Raw genomic sequence first — 17,298 nt, forward strand, 5'->3', positions numbered from 1 at the left:
CAGAAATACCATAGACTGGGTGGCTTAAACAACAAACATTTATTTCTCATGGTTCTGGAGGCTGGGAAGTCCAAATCAAGGCATCAGTAGATTTGGGATCTGGTGGGGGCCTGTGTCCTAGTTTATAGACAAACATTGTATTGCTGTGTTCTCACGTGGCATGAGTGAATGAACATTATTGGGCATCTATGATATGTGCTGACAGTGCAAGGAAAGAATTAGTCACATGGCCTGTTTTTAAAGTATTCTCATTCTGGTATAGATTCCAAAGATGATTACATATCAGAGTCACCTGGGAAATGTGGGAGGAAGGGTTTGATTTTAGGAGTTCCTTAATCCTGATCATGCCTCTGACAGAGATAAAATTTACCCCCATTTTATAGCTGAGAAAACTGGTTCACAGAGTAGGACTCTTTTCAGAGTTTATATCAACAGTCAATTGTAAAGCAGGGATTGAAACCAGGTATTCTGATCCTAGAGCATAGGCTTTCTCCATGCTGTCTTGCTGTGTCTGCATTAGCTGTACTGGTTTATAGCTGTTGAAGAAGTCTTGAGCTTTAGTTTGATTAGCTAAAGCTCCGTACAGAGGCAACGCAGGAATGAAACTTACTCCTGTGCTTCTTTCAGTCCTTTTTACCATGTAGAAGGATTGGGGATAATGTGTTCTTCCAGAAATTATGGTTGGAATGATTTGAATATGCAGGAACATATTTTACGCTAGGAATTCGGGCTGTAGGAGGTAGGAAGGAGGAAGAAAATTCTGTAAACTGGTTGTGTTTGGCCCTACTAAGGAAGCTAGATTTAACTTCAGTTCATATTTTATGAACAGATTTATGTCCTCAGAAATGTTCTCCCATCCCCCTTAACAAAGTAATATAAATAAAGACCTAAAGCTATTACTCAGTATCTGAGATGTAGGAGTATTAATGAGAGCTATGGACAGTCTAGAGAGAACAAAGGAGGGGGGAAAAGAATTAAAAGGTTAGAAAGTTGGACTTCTGAGAAAAGGTTAAAAGCATTGGGATTATTTAACCTGCAAAAGTGAAAGAGGAACAAGGTGATAAATAACTCTCTATAGATGAATTGTGCTTGTTTTTACCAGTCAATACTTAATGAGTGACTTGTATACTGAACATTGCACCAAATATTTTAGGAGAATACTAAATAGCTCATAGTTTTAAGATCTTAAAATCTAATTGGGTTGTTATAACACATGTATAGCTCTGGCATTTATGCATATTTTCCAAAATTTGGAGAAATATTTCAAGAAACTGTTACTCAAGACCAAAATCCAACCAACTTGGAAGAACTGATTAGGGAAGAAGGCAATGTCTCAGGGAGTTGGGGATTGTTAGAGGAGTTGGCAGGAACATTTAGAGAAAAAAAAAAACATTGCCAAATGGTGTTCTGCAGGGTACAAATTAATATACGTGAAAAGATGACTACATGGTCAAAAGAGAAATTCTGAATTAAACAAGTAAAACCACTTCCTTTAGTGTGGTTGCAGTTAGAACCTTTAAAATGGTTATGTATGTTTTCAGTTTCCAAAAAGGAACTTATTTGGAGACAGACCCAATTCTCACTTTTTGGGAGAACTGGATAGGAAAGGGGCTAGTACTTAGAACATATGTTGGGAAATGCTGCCCCATAGGATTTGATAAGGTGGATTTTATCATGTTCAAACCAAAGATCCATTTTTCATTCAGAGACTATAAAGAGAAGACATTTAAGTAGACTGAGAGTCTCACAAAAATACATTTTTTTTTCAAAATTGATTCCAATGAGGAGGAAAAATGGGAGGCATGTGAAGACTTTGAGTGACTGATTAAAGCAAGCTGATAAATACCAAATGTAAAACAGATAGAAGGCAAGTGCTCAACAATGAAAGCAGCGATATCAGGAATAATGTGGATGTATATGAGTAGTGTCAGGTGTTGTTTGAGTGTTGGGGAAAAAATACTCAGGGCACCAAATGCAATGCTTAAAAATTGAAGAAAAAAACAAAAGCAAATAAGACCTAATCTAGATCATTGCTTAAGGTGGCAGGCATCATATTCTTGAATGCTGGAGAGTGAGGAGAACTATTCAATTTATAATTTACTACCAATGTCTTTTTCCTTCTCTCTCCCTGTTTTTATGTGTGAAAAGAGCAAAATATAAATGTTGGTAAGAATGAATAGATATTGAAATAGGAGGCTACTCTGAATGAGTTTTATGCCAGTCTAGAAAAATTGTACCTTAGAGTACTCAGAGAATTTGCAGTTAAGATTCTCTTGCTTGGGATCAGCTTACTGTTGAACTTTAAAATACTGTAGCAAATAGGAATGGGACCAGAAGAGAGAATGGGCAAATGTAATACCAAATTTCAAAAACAAGAGGAAAGAAAAATATAGTTTGCAACCTAGAAACTAATGGTCTTGGCATTGATCTTGCGTGGTTTTCTAGATTTTGACATTTTAAGTTTATTTTATCAGCATTTATCAAGAAATAGTGATCATGGAAGCTAGTAAGGAATCACTTAGGCAAAATCATTTCAGATGTATCATTTTCTTTTCTTTTTTTTTTTTTTTTTTTTTTTTTTGAGACAAGGTCTTGCTATGTTGCCCAGGCTGGAGTGCAGCGATGTGATCATGGCTCACTACAGCCTCAAATTCCCAGGCTCAGGTGATTCTCCCACCTCAGCCTCCCAAGTAGCTGGGACTACACGCACACACCACCATGCCCAGCTAATTTTTAAAATTTTTTTTGTGGAGACAGGATTTTGCCATGCTATCCGGGCTGGTCTCAAACTCCTGGGCTCATGCGATCCACCTGCCTCAGCCTCCCAAAGTGCTGGGATCATAGGCATGAGCACCACACCCAGTCCTCATTTCCTTTTTAGATAGAGCAAGCAGATGGCTAGATTAGGGAATTTTGATTCTATAAAGCATTTGAGAAAGCCCCATATGATATCTGTAAAATTGGTAGATTTATAACCAGTTAAATGACAGTGTTGGCCTCAGAAGAGGTCTCTGGTAGTAAGTCATAAGCACCTTGTCCTAGATCTTGACCTAGTCTACCTTGATTCAAATGGTTAAATTACAATGTTGATGGCATGCATCTTTGATGTACCAATAACAAGATACTGGAGGGAGAGTGAATGTTTGATGATGGATTGAAACAATGGGTGAAATTTCATTAGATATAATTTAATAGAGATAAATGGCAAACCTTACATTAGGTAGAAAAACAATTCCATCCATTCAAGATAGATTTGACAAGGTTTAACAATAGCACATGTGAAAAAGAAATATGGTTTTAGTTAACTGTGAATGCATAGCCGTTAACAGTGGACCATGGCTGCCCCCAAATCCAATTGCAATCTTAAGCTGCATTAATAGAAATCATATATCTAGATTGATGATGCTGATAGTTACTCCCTTCTAGGTACTTGCCAGATCTCTGTTGCAGTGTTGTATTTTGTTCTGATAATTGTATTATATGACAAACCGGTGTGGTCTGGAAGAAATTATACAACATGGTATAGGGATTTGAAATAATGTTTTATATAGTAGTTCTAGACTAAAAGAAAACTCTAAGGAGGAAAGCACATGATACTATCTTTAAATACTTATTAAGCTGTGATACAGAAAAAAAAAAAAAACACATTAGATTTGTTCTACCGTAGGAAAGATTTGTTAATCCCCCCAAAACTGGAAGAATTTTAAGGAGGTGGATTTAATCTCATTGTAAAACCTTCTAATAATTGGAAGCAACTTTCAGCAGTATTAAGTTACCTCCCCAATGCTAGAGTTGTTTAGACAAAGGCTTTGTTCTTCCATTTTTGGAATGTTATAAAGGAAATGTGGGGTAAGGGAAGTACATTGAGTACCGTTTATGAAAAAATATCTTCCAGCTTTGAAATTCCATAATTCCTTGCTTGATGGAGTATAGATAAATTACACATGCAATGAAGGGCCATAAATCGAGAAAGAAATTGTTGTTGCAGGGAAGCATCAGAGGTGGCATTTCCAAGGAGATGGATTTTGAACAAGTTGTGTAGAAAATGGCTGGGTAAAAGTGGTAGAACAGCAAAATAATTTTATTTATGACCACTGGTGGATTTTCTTATGAAAAATCTGCCAGTGAAAAATGCCCTTGGAGATGGAGACTTCACAGACAAGTTTTGTGTATGAGATACACATGCACACACATACACACACACAAACACACATTTTAAATTTATTTTTTTAAGCTGAGAGAATTATTTCACGTTGATAATTTTTTATTTTGTTATTTAAGAACATGAAGGAAGAATGTTTCTAGTATCTATTTCCTAAGAAAAGGAAAGTAGGAAAGGAATCATGTCAGAAAAAACAACTGATGGCTGGGCACAGCGCTTCATGCCTGTAATCCCAGCACTTTGGAAAGCTAAGGTGGGAGAATCAATCACTTGAGCCCAGTAGTTCAAGACCGGCCTAGGCAACATAGGGAGACCCCATCTCTACAAATAATAATAATAATAATAAATTAGCCAGGCATAGTGGCATATGCCTGTAATCCCAGCCACTTGGGAGGCTGAAGTGGGAGGATTGAGCCTGCAAGGTGGAAGCTGCAGTGAGCCATGATTGTGCTACTACACTCCAGTCTGGGCGACTGAGCAAGACACTGTCTCGGAAAAAAAAAAAGTTTGTCTTCTCAAGAAAACTCAATAAGGGATCTTATCACTAACATAACCAAACACATATAAACACATTTCATGCAAGTGTATATGTCATTGCTTCATTTTCTTCATTTCACTTCACACTGGCACTGTTCTTCAGACCAGAATTTGGGAACCATTGAGTTCACAAGATGCTTTGATGGGAAGTTGGGGAATTTAAGACTTGTTCTAGGTTATACTCAATAACAGTCAATTTCAAAATCTCAGTGGTTCATCGCAGCAAGCATTTCTTTTTCCTTCACATTACATGAAGGCTGCATGTTTGCTGCTGTGGCTCTTCTCCACATCCTAGATTGGCTTCAGATCTCATCTCAGATGTGCCCTTCTTATGGCAGGAGTAAGAGAGGCTAAGCAAAACTATAAAGTTACCATGAAAGCTTTTACTCAAAAGTAGCATGTATCATACCTATTCATGTTCCACAGTCCAAAGTAAGTCACATGGCCAACTCACATCAATACAGTTGAGAAGTATATGTGTGTATGTGCGTGTGTGTGTGTGTAGCATAATATATATATGAGGAAAGAGATTGTGAAAAATATATGCTACAATAAAGTCATTTCAGAAGTTTTTAGATGGGAGAATGACATGATGAAAACTAAGAAAAACAATATTTGCAGCAACAGTTAGTATTAATTGACACTGAGGACATTGAAAACAGGAAGAGTAACTTGAGGATAGCTTATTTCTTCTCACGACTCTGTAACTTCACCTAAGTATCAGAATCTCAGTGGCAAAATCTCAGCACAGCTAATCTCATGAGATATACCTTCGCACTTCATGTCACATTATAGTGACAAATCCAAGTTGTTCAAATCCAAGATATCTTCCTTCACCTTTAATTACTTTTTTTTGGTCACCAAACTACAAGAATTTGATCCTGTAGATTTTGTCGGTCAGTTTCTGGTAAGAATACTCAGCAGTAAAAAGAAACAAAATATTGAAACATGCAGCAACATGAATGAATCTCAGAATTATTATCCTGTGTGGAAGCAGTCAAACACAAAAGACTACATACTATATGAAACCTTTTCTAAGAAATTCCAGAAAAGGCAAACTCTGGTGACAAGAAGCCAGTCAGTGTTTGCCTGTGGCTAGAGATCGCGGGAAGGGATCAGCTGCAAATGGACATGAGGAAAGTTTTAGGGTGATGGAGATGCTGTAAATCTTAATCATGGTAGTAGGTACATTTTATTCAATATAAATTATACTTCAATGAAACTGGAAGAAATAAAAAAATTGTGCTGGTTAGATAAGAAAGGATCAACTTCATTTTATGAAGATCAACAGTAAAAAAAAGGAGGAAAAAAATCAATAATTATTTCCATATATCTTTGAACTTTGTGTGTACCTCTGTTTTAGGAACAACTTGAAACAGCCAGGAAGTTTCTATATTATGAAATGGGCTATAAATCTCGATCAGAACAGTTAACAGATCGCTCTGAAATTAGCCTACTGCCTTCAGACATTGACAGGTACTTATAATAAGTGTCTATCTTTCTCTCTTTTTTTTTTGGCCTATGTAAGTATATTTTTCCATTATTTAATCTTGTGTTCCAGGTATAAGAAGAGATTTCATAAGTTTGATGCAGACCAGAAAGGCTTTATTACCATTGTTGATGTTCAGCGTGTATTAGAGGTAATTTTCTTTGGTTCGATGTCAGCCTCTGATACTAGAAGAATATAAAGATATTAGATGTTTTTCTCATCTAGGGTTTTCTACAAGTAATATTTTTGTTATAATTTTTAAAAGATTAGTAACATTAGTAAAACATATACATAATTTTTTTTTCTTTTTTCTTTCTTTTTTGAGACAGAGTCTCACTCTGTTGCCCAGGCTGGAGTGCAGTGTTGCACGATCTTGGCTCACTGTAACCTCCTCCTGGGTTCAAGCGGTTCTCCTGCCTCAGCCTCCAGAGTAGCTGGAACTACAAGTGTGCACCACCATGCCTGGCTAATTTTTAAAATATTTTTTTGCAGAGATGGGATTTCTCCATGTTGGCCAGGCTGGTCTCGAACTCCTGACCTCAACTAATCTGCCTGCCTTGGCCTCCCAAAGTGCTGGGATTACAGGCGTGAGCCTCCTTGCCCAGCCAAAGCATATGCATAATTTTTAATCAAACTGTATTATTCTATGCTTTTCTTTTACTTAGAGTATCAATGTCCAAATGGATGAAAATACACTCCATGAAATTCTGAATGAAGTTGATTTAAATAAAAATGGACAGGTTGAACTCAATGAATTTTTGCAGGTGAGTTGTAGTGAAAGGAAACAAGGATATTTGCTTTTAGCTTTTGTTTGTCATGATCATAAATGCATGTTCAAGAATGGATATTTAAGTCCACACAATTGTCAGATTATTCTGAAGAAGAAGAAAGCTCGAAGCCAGCAGAGGTTGATATGTCTGCCCTCAAGTGTAAGGCTGTACTGTGGTGCATGTTCTTTTCCTTTTTTTGTATAAGAAACATTCCATTATGTTGGGCAATTTAGATTAAATCCAAGTTATTTATCATAAAGGGTTGAATATGAAGCATGCTTTTTAAAGACGTATGGCGTGGCATATCACTGCTGGACCTTTTTCTTTTACTTACTTTTCTTTTTCTTTTCCTGTACTTCATTAGAGGCAACACAAGATTTCTAATCTTTTATGTAGAAAATTTTTAAAAAGTATGGTTCTATTCACTAATGAATCATATTCATTTGAGAATTTTGTGATTAGATTCTGGCATTATAAAGAACTAGAAAACATAAGGAAGGAAACTTGTACCTTTGGGGCCACGACCATATAATTTAAGTATTTCCATTTCCAATTGTTAATTTATTCAAGGCTCTGTTGTTTAATCTTTGTAATCATGCAGGAAATAAATTTTGTTACTTTAACTTCAAACTAGATGCTACATATCGTTTCTTAAAAGAAATTTCAACAAACCCATACATTGTTTCTAGCTGTCCATATGACTCTGATCATATGAAGAATGTATTGGGTTTCCAAGCAGCTAGGTTTTTTTCTGTAGTGCTTCTTGGGCAGGTATTTCAAATGAATGCCAGGTCTTGCGTGCACCATGGCAATGATGAATGCTGAACATGAAATAAATTAATGCTGGGGATTTTGGTCAATGTCAGCCCTTTCTTCACTGTGTCAAGTTAAACAAACAAGATCAAGGCAAAGGAAATGGTAATTGTCTCTCTGGAGATGAGCTGCAGATAAGAGCATTGTTGAATCTAAATGCAGAAAATTTTCACAGGTTGTGTCCAGCATTACAAAAAAGAATATTTGGTTCTTTAGCTTACTGTTTAACTAAATACACATTTTAAATTGAATTTAAAATTTATGCTTGGGAATTAAAACACCATTTAATGCATTTTTGTGTAGTTTTTCTGGAGAATATTTTATTGTTGCCCTCACAATGTTAGAAAACTTTTCTTCAAAGAAATGGCCTGTGCTTCATTTCATGTGTTGTAAATAAACAGCAGAATTTAGGGTTGAAAGACATGGCGCTTTAGAAACAATAAGAACCTGATTTTATGAATATGCTATGTGGTTTAGGTTTTAAGTAATTTTCTTGAATGCAGTTGAGTTAAAAGCAGGAGATAATTTAAACTATCTGCAGGTTTTCTTGTAGAGTTTTTTTTTTTTAAATAATTGCATATTTTTTGTCCAATTCCAAATGAAAGGGACTGTTCATGCTTCTACTAAGAACAAATACACAGTGTAATTTTCAACTTTAAAATGCTGACCATATTCCTCATGAAATATATTCACACCCAAATGTTATTTTTTTCTTGTAATATGGTTTCTAGATACATGTAGTGTTTAAAGAAAACTTTGAGTTTTTAGAAGTTGGCACATCATATACTGTCTATGGCTTAAAAAACCTCTAGCTTTGTAAGTTGTGTTAGCTCTGATAAACTTTGCAGGTCTTCCTGGAATCAGAGACAAAGCAATAAACAATAAATTGTTCCGTCTTTAGATGTCAGCATTCCTTATGTTACATCATTCCTCAGATGCAAAGTATATTTGGAGGGTTTTTTTAGTTTTTTTTTAATATTTTGCTCTTCTGCAGACTAAGAGCCCATGTTTATCCCATTAAATATATTTTTTGAATATAGATACGGTTTTTCAATAATCTTCACAGAAGGATCACTATAGATATCTCGTGGTTATATGACTTTATTTCTAAGTCTGGGTTTTAATGACACTTTTGCATGTAGGAGTCCATCTCTAATAAGCAATAGCTTGTGAAACAGCTTTTAATAAGGTCATGAAATTCTGATCCAGCCCCTTGGCAGATGTCTCTGACTCTTTTTCAGAGCTCTTTTTAAGCAACGTGTCTCTATAGGCTAAAAGCTATAACCCTAAAAATATTTTGAGAATTTACATACATACATAGATACATCATATATATATATATATATATATATAGTGTGTGTGTGTGTGTATATATATATATAAAATGTGTATATATATATGATGTGTGTGCATGTGTGTGTATATATATATGATGAATAGCTAAATCTTTTCTTTTTAAAACAAATAAAAAAGATTAGGGAAGTGAGATCAAGAAAAGCAAATAGTTGAAACCACATCAAACTTGAAAAGGAAAAAAATCCCTATGCTCATAATTGCAAAGTGCCTTCCAGATTAAAGGCCTTTGCCCGCTGCCTGCATGTAATTTCAAGACTAATTCTGATTTTATCCATTGGATAAAAATGAATTAGCTAAAATCTGGGCTGTAGAGTGCTTTTAATTCTTAAGGTAGATCTCTGGGTCCATTTTCAAGGAATTAAATGTAAATTACGTTAAAAAGTCTTTAAGGAATTTGGATTTAGGGGACTTGAAGTTGTCAAGTACAGTAACATTAAAAAAAAGGGTAGATAAATATAGGTCGTGGTTTGTCTTTGTTCAATCCCTGAGATTCCTTTTTAAGATTTTAAATGGAATTAAAGATCCAATATTTGAAGTTGCTAAAAAAAAAAAAAAAAAAAGTGCCTTGAGCACATTAAAGGACAAAAAATGATGCATTAAGATTTGCTTTTAGAGGCAGGCTGATTTACTAGATGGATGTAGTTTTTGTGGCAGTGGTGAAATACCTGCCTCTTCCCCTCTTTTGGAAACATTTAAAAATTAGACTCTTGTTATCTGAGCTGTAGTACTTGTTAAGGTTTTTGATGGAGCACTTAATTACCTCTGTCTGCTGCAATTCTGACGATTATGATGCCATAAAGAAGAGAGTAAGTTGGCCTGCGTTCTGAATCTGTTGCATATTTTCTCTTTAAGCTGATGAGTGCTATTCAAAAAGGAAGGGTATCTGGAAGCCGGCTTGCTATACTAATGAAAACTGCAGAAGAGAACCTCGACAGAAGAGTTCCAATTCCAGTGGACCGTAGTTGTGGAGGATTGTGAGTCTGGGCAGTAAATCCACAGCCAACAAACATAGAAACGACAAATCACCATGTAACAACCAGAGATGACTGAAACCACTCTAAAATAATGAATGTGGATAGCTGCCTTTTTTAACACTAGAAAACATTCCAAAACTTTAGGGTGTTGGTGTATTTGCCAGCTTTATTTGCTGTACTTTATTTGTGTTTGCCATTCAGTCTAGCTTTTCAGTGTATTTTATTCTTTTTCTCATTTTCAATGCACATTAGTTTTGCATCTATTTTGTGACCTGTTAGATGTGACACATTCTCTTTTTGTTTATTCCTTTATTCTAAATGAGTTCTAAAAACAGAATATTTTGGCAAAAATTGAAAAAAGCTGGAGAAATTTTGTGACATGCATACAGATATCATGTGTTATTAAAAAGAGTTGCCTATTGAAATGATAGTGTTTCTGGAGAAATTAAGCTTATAGACAGCATGTGTTATTAAAAAGAGTTACCTATTGAAATGATAGTGTTTCTGGAGATTTCTCAGCCCCATCTTCCTCCAGCTTGTCTACCTTCCTCATGCAAACAATATTCCACATTTTTATATCTAGAGCATGACTGGCTAACTGGAGAGGGAAGGAAAAGTTTAGATCTGGTTACTGGAGCAAGTCTCAAAGAGAAACTCTGAAAGCTTCCAGAATCACAGGTATAAGATAAGGATAGCATTGACATTTGCTGGGAGTTACAGTGATAGTTTCATCTCAGCAGTTCATTTTTTTCTTCAGTCACTGCTGGTTTTCTTTGACTATTATAGTTGCCAGGAAGATCCTTGCTCTTCTTACTTTAAAACCAGCATTTAAGTGGCAATTTGGATGTAATGGGATGAGACCAAATTTATCTAATTATTACAGTAGTAATACATTTAAGAGTTAAAAATGTGTTTTTATATATCCACATATGATAACAAAAGATTCAATTCCCAAGCCTAAATTTTGAAGCATGTGGTATTGTCAAATCTAGCTTACCATCTTTTTTGGGGGGTACTTGCAACCATAGTAAAGGAGAATAGAATAGACTTTAGTTAACTTTAATTATAATTATATGTTAAATAAGGCACAAAACCAGTTTCCAAGGTCATCATGGTTGCTTAAAGTCTTTCCCCTTCTGTACTCCATGGAAATATTCTCAGTAAACCAAAATCAAAAATGGAAAAATAATCACCAACCCCCATCCCGACACACACACAGAGTCCAAAGCAAAAGTCAGTGTGTATTGAATTTAACAAGTAATGCAGTTTGGGATGCTTTTGCTGCATTTTGGTGGTATTTTAACTGGTTATCTGAATATTTATTAATCCTACTTCCTCTTGTAAAGTTGACTACTTACTTTTTTGTTGTTGTTTTAACATCAAGTTCTGTATCTAATAGGAGACGTAACACTTTATTTCACGGCAGGTTTTTATTGCAGAGACTTGAAGTCTTAGTTTTTTAGACTGGCACATAAAACACTTTTTGCTGTTATTTTTATTTATGTCAATACTGCAGAGTGTCTTTATGCCTTATTCAAGTGGATTCTGAGCCTGTATGTCACAATGTAAACACTGGAGGTTCACTCACCTACGCACTCACCCACCACCTCTGAAACAAACAGAAACTGCAGAGAAAGACAGCATTTTAGCTCATTTTGTTTTTAAATGAGGTTTTAGACGCTTGCCACTTACTAAGGGAAATCCTAAAACAGCAAGTGATGCTCCCAGGTATCACTGTGAACTTTTTTCTTTCAAAGTGTGAATTTTTACACTGGCTCTTTCATTTTTTTAAAGTAATTGAAGCTTGTGGCTTTACAAGTTAGTGTTTTTTGCTATCCAGATCACAAGTTTCATTGTTTAGAACCCAGTGACACTTAATAGGTAGACAAATTGTCCTTTAAAATATCCCAGATGATATACACAATATGGTACATTTGTGCTCTCTCTCTGTTTTTCTCTCTTTCTCTTTCTAGTTAGATCAAGATAACGATGACTTGTACCCTCCCTGATTCTGTTACAGTAGGGCCCGGGCAGATCTGTGTTTGTTAAACAGGCCTTGTTTGTGCATGCTTTGCTATGAATGAAGTTCCTTTAAGGACAAAGAAAAGCACACTTTTCTTCTTTTGAGCATATCTGCTTTTACTTTAAATCTGCTAATTTCTAAAACGTAGAGTCCTTCACCAATCCCAGAGACTCAATTTGGAAATGAACTGATTTCAAGCCATTACTGTGAATAAAGCACCCCAGCATTTTGTATAAGTTCTTAATTAAACCTGTACAGCTTCTTTATCTGATTTAAGAAAGGGAGACAAGAAATAGGGGGGAATAAGCTTCTTCAAAATTCATTCCAAGCACAAAAGAAATTTTTTCCCTTTGCGTATAAACTTGACATCAGTTGATTCTGTTGGGGTCGAGGTGGGTATGCAGGGATTGCCGTTTATTATCAAGTGATTTATTTCAAGAGCCTTTGAAGGGATTCAGGTGAAGGAACCCCCATCTGTGCTGGAGAGTTGGATACTCCTTTAAATAGCCCCCACCACAGTCATAACAGTAATGATAATGCTGGATTATTTGTTAAGCCAAGGTTGTCCTCCTCATATCCATCATGCTGTTTGCAATACTCTTGCTTTCAATCAATTTATACTGAGTGTAACTTTAGGATTTCTGCTATTAAGTGCATGCCCTCTATCCGGCTTCAGTTGCTGGCTTTGCTTTGTCTGTTTCAAAATATGTAGCTTCCTCTTTTGTACAACAAAAAACTCATTCTCACTTTTACTAAATATATTGTAAGAGTCATCATGGATGTTATTTTTCTCTTTCTTATGTATCTGTAAAGATTTTTGGCATATGAATGTAATATTAAAGTCAATGATGCTATAACTTGCGATGTTTGCATCATGTCAACCTTTCTGAAGGAGTGAAAAAGCCCTACTATGTTTTTAAAGAATAGCAAGTGTAAGCTCAGTACTAGAGTGGATATACATACTGCATGTTTCCATATGTGGCACTTTTATGTATTGTGTTGGGTTATTGTTCTAGATTGGACTGTTAAATACTATGTTTGAGGCTGGGTTGTCATTTTTATAACTGTCTTGGTGTTTTTTGGCCATTATTTATTACTTTTGATACACAGAATGAGCTGCATGCATTTACAGAGCAGTAAGAGGATGTATTTAATGTGCCTTGTTTTTAACTGAATAAGAACTGGAAGCATGAATCAATAAAACTGATTAAAATGGTCTATTTGCTAGCATTTTGATGTTACTTGCAGTCAGACAGATAACTTTGATTACCGTTGAAGTTTAAAAAAAGTTTGAAAATATTTTTACAAACTGTATTTTTGAAGACACAAAAGTGAAATATCTACAGAGATAGATGTAATTTTATAAGACTGCCAGAATTATTTGTATTAATTTGTTGCTGTAGCCTTTAGGGCATGACTTCTATATTTGTGCAATCCTATTCTACAATTACCTTCATCCTATTGCAACTCAGTTGAATTCTTTTTTCCTTTTCTTTCCTTTTTTATTTATTTATTTTTTTTAATCTACCAGAGCCTTTCAGCCTAAGCGTTCCCAGGCACACTGATGAATTTTATCATAACTAAAATCAATAGAAATGAATGGGAAAGATTACATAATCCATTTTGATCATCTTACATGTCAAGTTAGTGCAGGGTTGCCAAGTGTTGATAAATGCTCTGACAGAAAAAAATGCTATATATTTTCATTGTCAGTAAATCAGTAAAGCTGTTATCAGTTTTAACACAAATTTTATAATGCCCATGTTATTTTATGGGGTTTAATTTACACACGTAGATGGAGTATATTCTCCATTTGTGGTTTAGATGTGCTGCCTCCTGGTTCTGCATGCCCAAAGGCGTGTGTGAGCTTCTGAAGGTTGTTTGAAATCGTATAGAATACCCCAAAGCAATGGCTCCCAGACGGACTTGGAACAATAAACTGTTTGTTCAGTGCCTGGAAAAAAATACATGGTAGCTTAAAACGTTTTTTGTTGATCTAGCTTATCAAATCTGATAGTGCTTAAAAATTTTTTAATATATAATTTATCAAAATATTGCTCCCAATTGTATAAAACTTATGATCTCAAAAAAATATGATACTAGCATCAATATTTTACTATCTTTGTCAACATTGTACTGTCCCTGGTGTCAGATTTCACCTGATGACATTTGACTTATGAAGGAAAGAAACAACAAAAGTTTTAAATTGATCTGGCACCCTCATAGTGAAACAAATTCTGTATAGGAGACAGAGATGATGAGCTTTTTGTGCATGTGTTTTGTATTTTAGGTCTCTAATTAGCTGCCTAACTTGTGAAATACAGGCACAGAACATGATGTATTTGAGCCTTGATGATACCAGAGGTAGTCCTGTGGGTCCTGGGCTCTTTGCAAAAAGTAACAGATATCTTTATATTTTGTTAAATACCTGGTCCAGAATAATAAGATTCATGTGATCTGAGCAAAATACTATTTTAGCAGAATTATCAGGACCATCTTTGTTCTCCACATTTGGCATTTGAATTGCATTGCTCAGCATACCCTACCGTCGGTTCCCTGTTAATTGTATTCTCATTGGAGTTGCTTCAATCTAGGGAGGTTAAGGTTTGTATGCTGTAGTCATAGGTAATATATCATCTTTCAGTAGAGGAGGTGGGAGGATTGAGTTTCATAGTACCTACCTTGATTATTATTAGTGCATGGCCCAGACTACAACTAGTTCCACCAGCTTCTGAGCCATTCATGCCCATGGTCTGTGCCTGCAGCAGACATCCCTGCTCTCCTTTTCCAAGTACAGTGACTCCTATAGAGCCTAGGTTCAGTTTTTTCATTTGCTGCTGCTAGCTTTCCTTCATTGTACCAAGCAGTTGGGAGGTGTAAAATACATACATATGTATATGCTTTGGCCCTGGTGCCTATAAAATAATAGTTTTGGTTAAGGACAATCTTGAATTGGAGGCAAATCTTTCATAACCACAGAATTTCTTTATTTGTTTTAGTCTTATACTATAAAACTAGGTCTAAATTTATTATTTAAATCCAATTTAGGCATATCTGATTTTGCTTTAAAAGCTATCTTATTGTTTGTCTAAGTGATCTAAACGTAAATGACCTCAATCAACATATCACTATTCTTTAACCTGACCTTAATGCCCTCTTAAACAGAGGCTTCCCTCTCTGCTACCTCCTGCCTCCAAAGATTCAAAGTAAATAGTCACGTCTTCCCTTTTAATTTCTTGCTTAGATTTTTCTCACCTTTGCTTCAATATCATTTTTTGTTTTTCATCTCCATCATTAATTGATTTACAGTTCATTTTTCTGCATACAGAGTTTTTCCTATCCAAGTTAAGAAGCTGTAAATCTTAGATCCATTGAAATGACAGTGAGAAATATTTCATTTTATCCCATGAATCATTTGCCATCCTTATTGCAGACAAATGGCAAAATTATGGTGTACCATGTTTTCACAAATTACTCTGCCCCCCCTACCCCCATTCCCAGTTCATTTCATATTCTGTTTTGAAAGACTATAAGAGTCAGAACCCAGACACTTGTGGTAAACAATTCTGATTTTACAGCAGGCTAATCAAAATTTCATAACATTACAAATTAATTCTCTAGTACTGTGAAGAATTCATGTACAAAATATATCATCTATTTTATAAGTCAAAAATAGCTTGATATTAAAGTACATTCTGTGATTTGCTAGTATAGCAAAGGGGAAGAGTGCCAAATTCTTTAAATAATGTATATAATTTTCATAGGATTTCATATGTCAAAGTAGTCATTTATGTCCTGAAAAGTATGTGCTTCGCACTACGTGTTTGAACACTATTAAAAAATCATGGCTTCTTCCAAAAAGGACAAATCTTAGGTTTTCATTTCACATGTGACCTAGAATGAAATAACTTATACGGGGACCACCCTGAACCCCCATTAGGAATACCCCAAAAAGTAAAAACCTGAAAATATTTCTAAAGCTGAATATTTTTAAAAAGCAATAAATGAAATCAGTTTTTATAACGTTATAATGTTACTAAAGAGATTTGGCTATTTTCCTTAATCTCTGTTTTATTGTCAGATCTTTTAAGAAACCATCATCTATTTTATTGTTGGATCTTTTAAGAAGCTGTGGTCACTTATTTATACAGTTGAAAAAGTCAAGTTTATCCTGATAAATATATTTGTCATAGTGAGCTGCTAAACTGTTTTCAAAATGGGCCATTTTTTAAATGGAGCTTATCCAGCTTGATCCATGCTTGAAGCAGCACTGAACCATTAAATAAAAACCTGGGACAAAATGCCTTTGAAAAGGGTTAATTAGCTTTAATATTGACTTATTCCATATAGGATGGTAATAGACTAGAACATTTATTTCTGTTTTGGATCATTAAAAACTCGCGTTAGTTCTTCAACAATTTGTTTCTAATAAATAAAAATTGACCAATTAGAGTAGTTTTAGTATAAGCCACAGTTCATGATACACTTCTTATGAACACGAAAACATGATCACTATTTCCCAATTCATCGTAATTCCATCAGAAACATTGTCTGCAAAATACAAGATCATTAAGCTCCAGAAAGGAGCATTTCTATTTTAACCCTAAAAACAGGTGGAGTGTGGAAGGAGTTAATGTATGGCCTGAAAACTCCCTAAAGCTAAATTGGCATATGCTGTCCTTGGTGTCATTTTTCTCTAACACTAGGATTCGTTCCCATCTTCTTCATTACTTAGTTTTCTCCATTCGTTGGCTTTACACTTGTAAAATATTAGTGCATCGAAAAAGTTTACCTCAGGAAAGGTGCTTGTCTATCTACAAGGGATACGTCCCTTGCTGTGCTTAGTTTTTGTTCTTATGCTGCCCTCTAATGGATACCAAATTATTTCATTAAACCCAGAACAAAAGTAAATTTTCAGCTTCTCAGGGCTCCTGCATCATCCCATTACTGTTGGAAATTGTTATCTGACCATTTGCATACATGTTGGTGTAGCACAGCTCATACTAATTGCGCAGAGTCACCCTGGCCAAAGTTGCATTCCTGTTCTGGGAAGCAGAGGGACAGCAATGCCAATTTGTGCACTATCGAACTTTCCTTTTTTCTCTGCCAGCAATTGGAAAGAATTGATGTTCTGGGGGACTTAAAAATGAGGAATAAAAACAGTTTAAGTGCTG

The 17,298-nt window shown here is 35.2% G+C and overlaps 1 protein-coding gene across 5 annotated transcripts in view; it reads left to right on the forward strand.

Annotated features, from left to right (window-relative positions):
- The window catches only part of GPD2 (glycerol-3-phosphate dehydrogenase 2), a 146,345-nt gene extending 133,003 nt beyond the window's left edge, over positions 1 to 13,342 (forward strand). For all 5 annotated transcript variants that reach the window (XM_054477820.2, XM_054477819.2, XM_054477821.2 and 2 more), the window contains 4 exons: positions 6,063 to 6,175; positions 6,261 to 6,339; positions 6,854 to 6,952; positions 9,980 to 13,342. In XM_054477820.2, the coding sequence (XP_054333795.1) occupies positions 6,063 to 6,175; positions 6,261 to 6,339; positions 6,854 to 6,952; positions 9,980 to 10,105 (417 nt within the window). In that variant the 3' untranslated portion in view covers positions 10,106 to 13,342. The remainder of the gene's footprint in view (positions 1 to 6,062; positions 6,176 to 6,260; positions 6,340 to 6,853; positions 6,953 to 9,979) is intronic.
- The last annotated feature ends 3,956 nt before the right edge of the window (positions 13,343 to 17,298 follow it).

Source organism: Pongo pygmaeus, chromosome 11 (genome assembly GCF_028885625.2).
Source record: "Pongo pygmaeus isolate AG05252 chromosome 11, NHGRI_mPonPyg2-v2.0_pri, whole genome shotgun sequence".
NCBI lineage: Eukaryota > Metazoa > Chordata > Mammalia > Primates > Hominidae > Pongo > Pongo pygmaeus.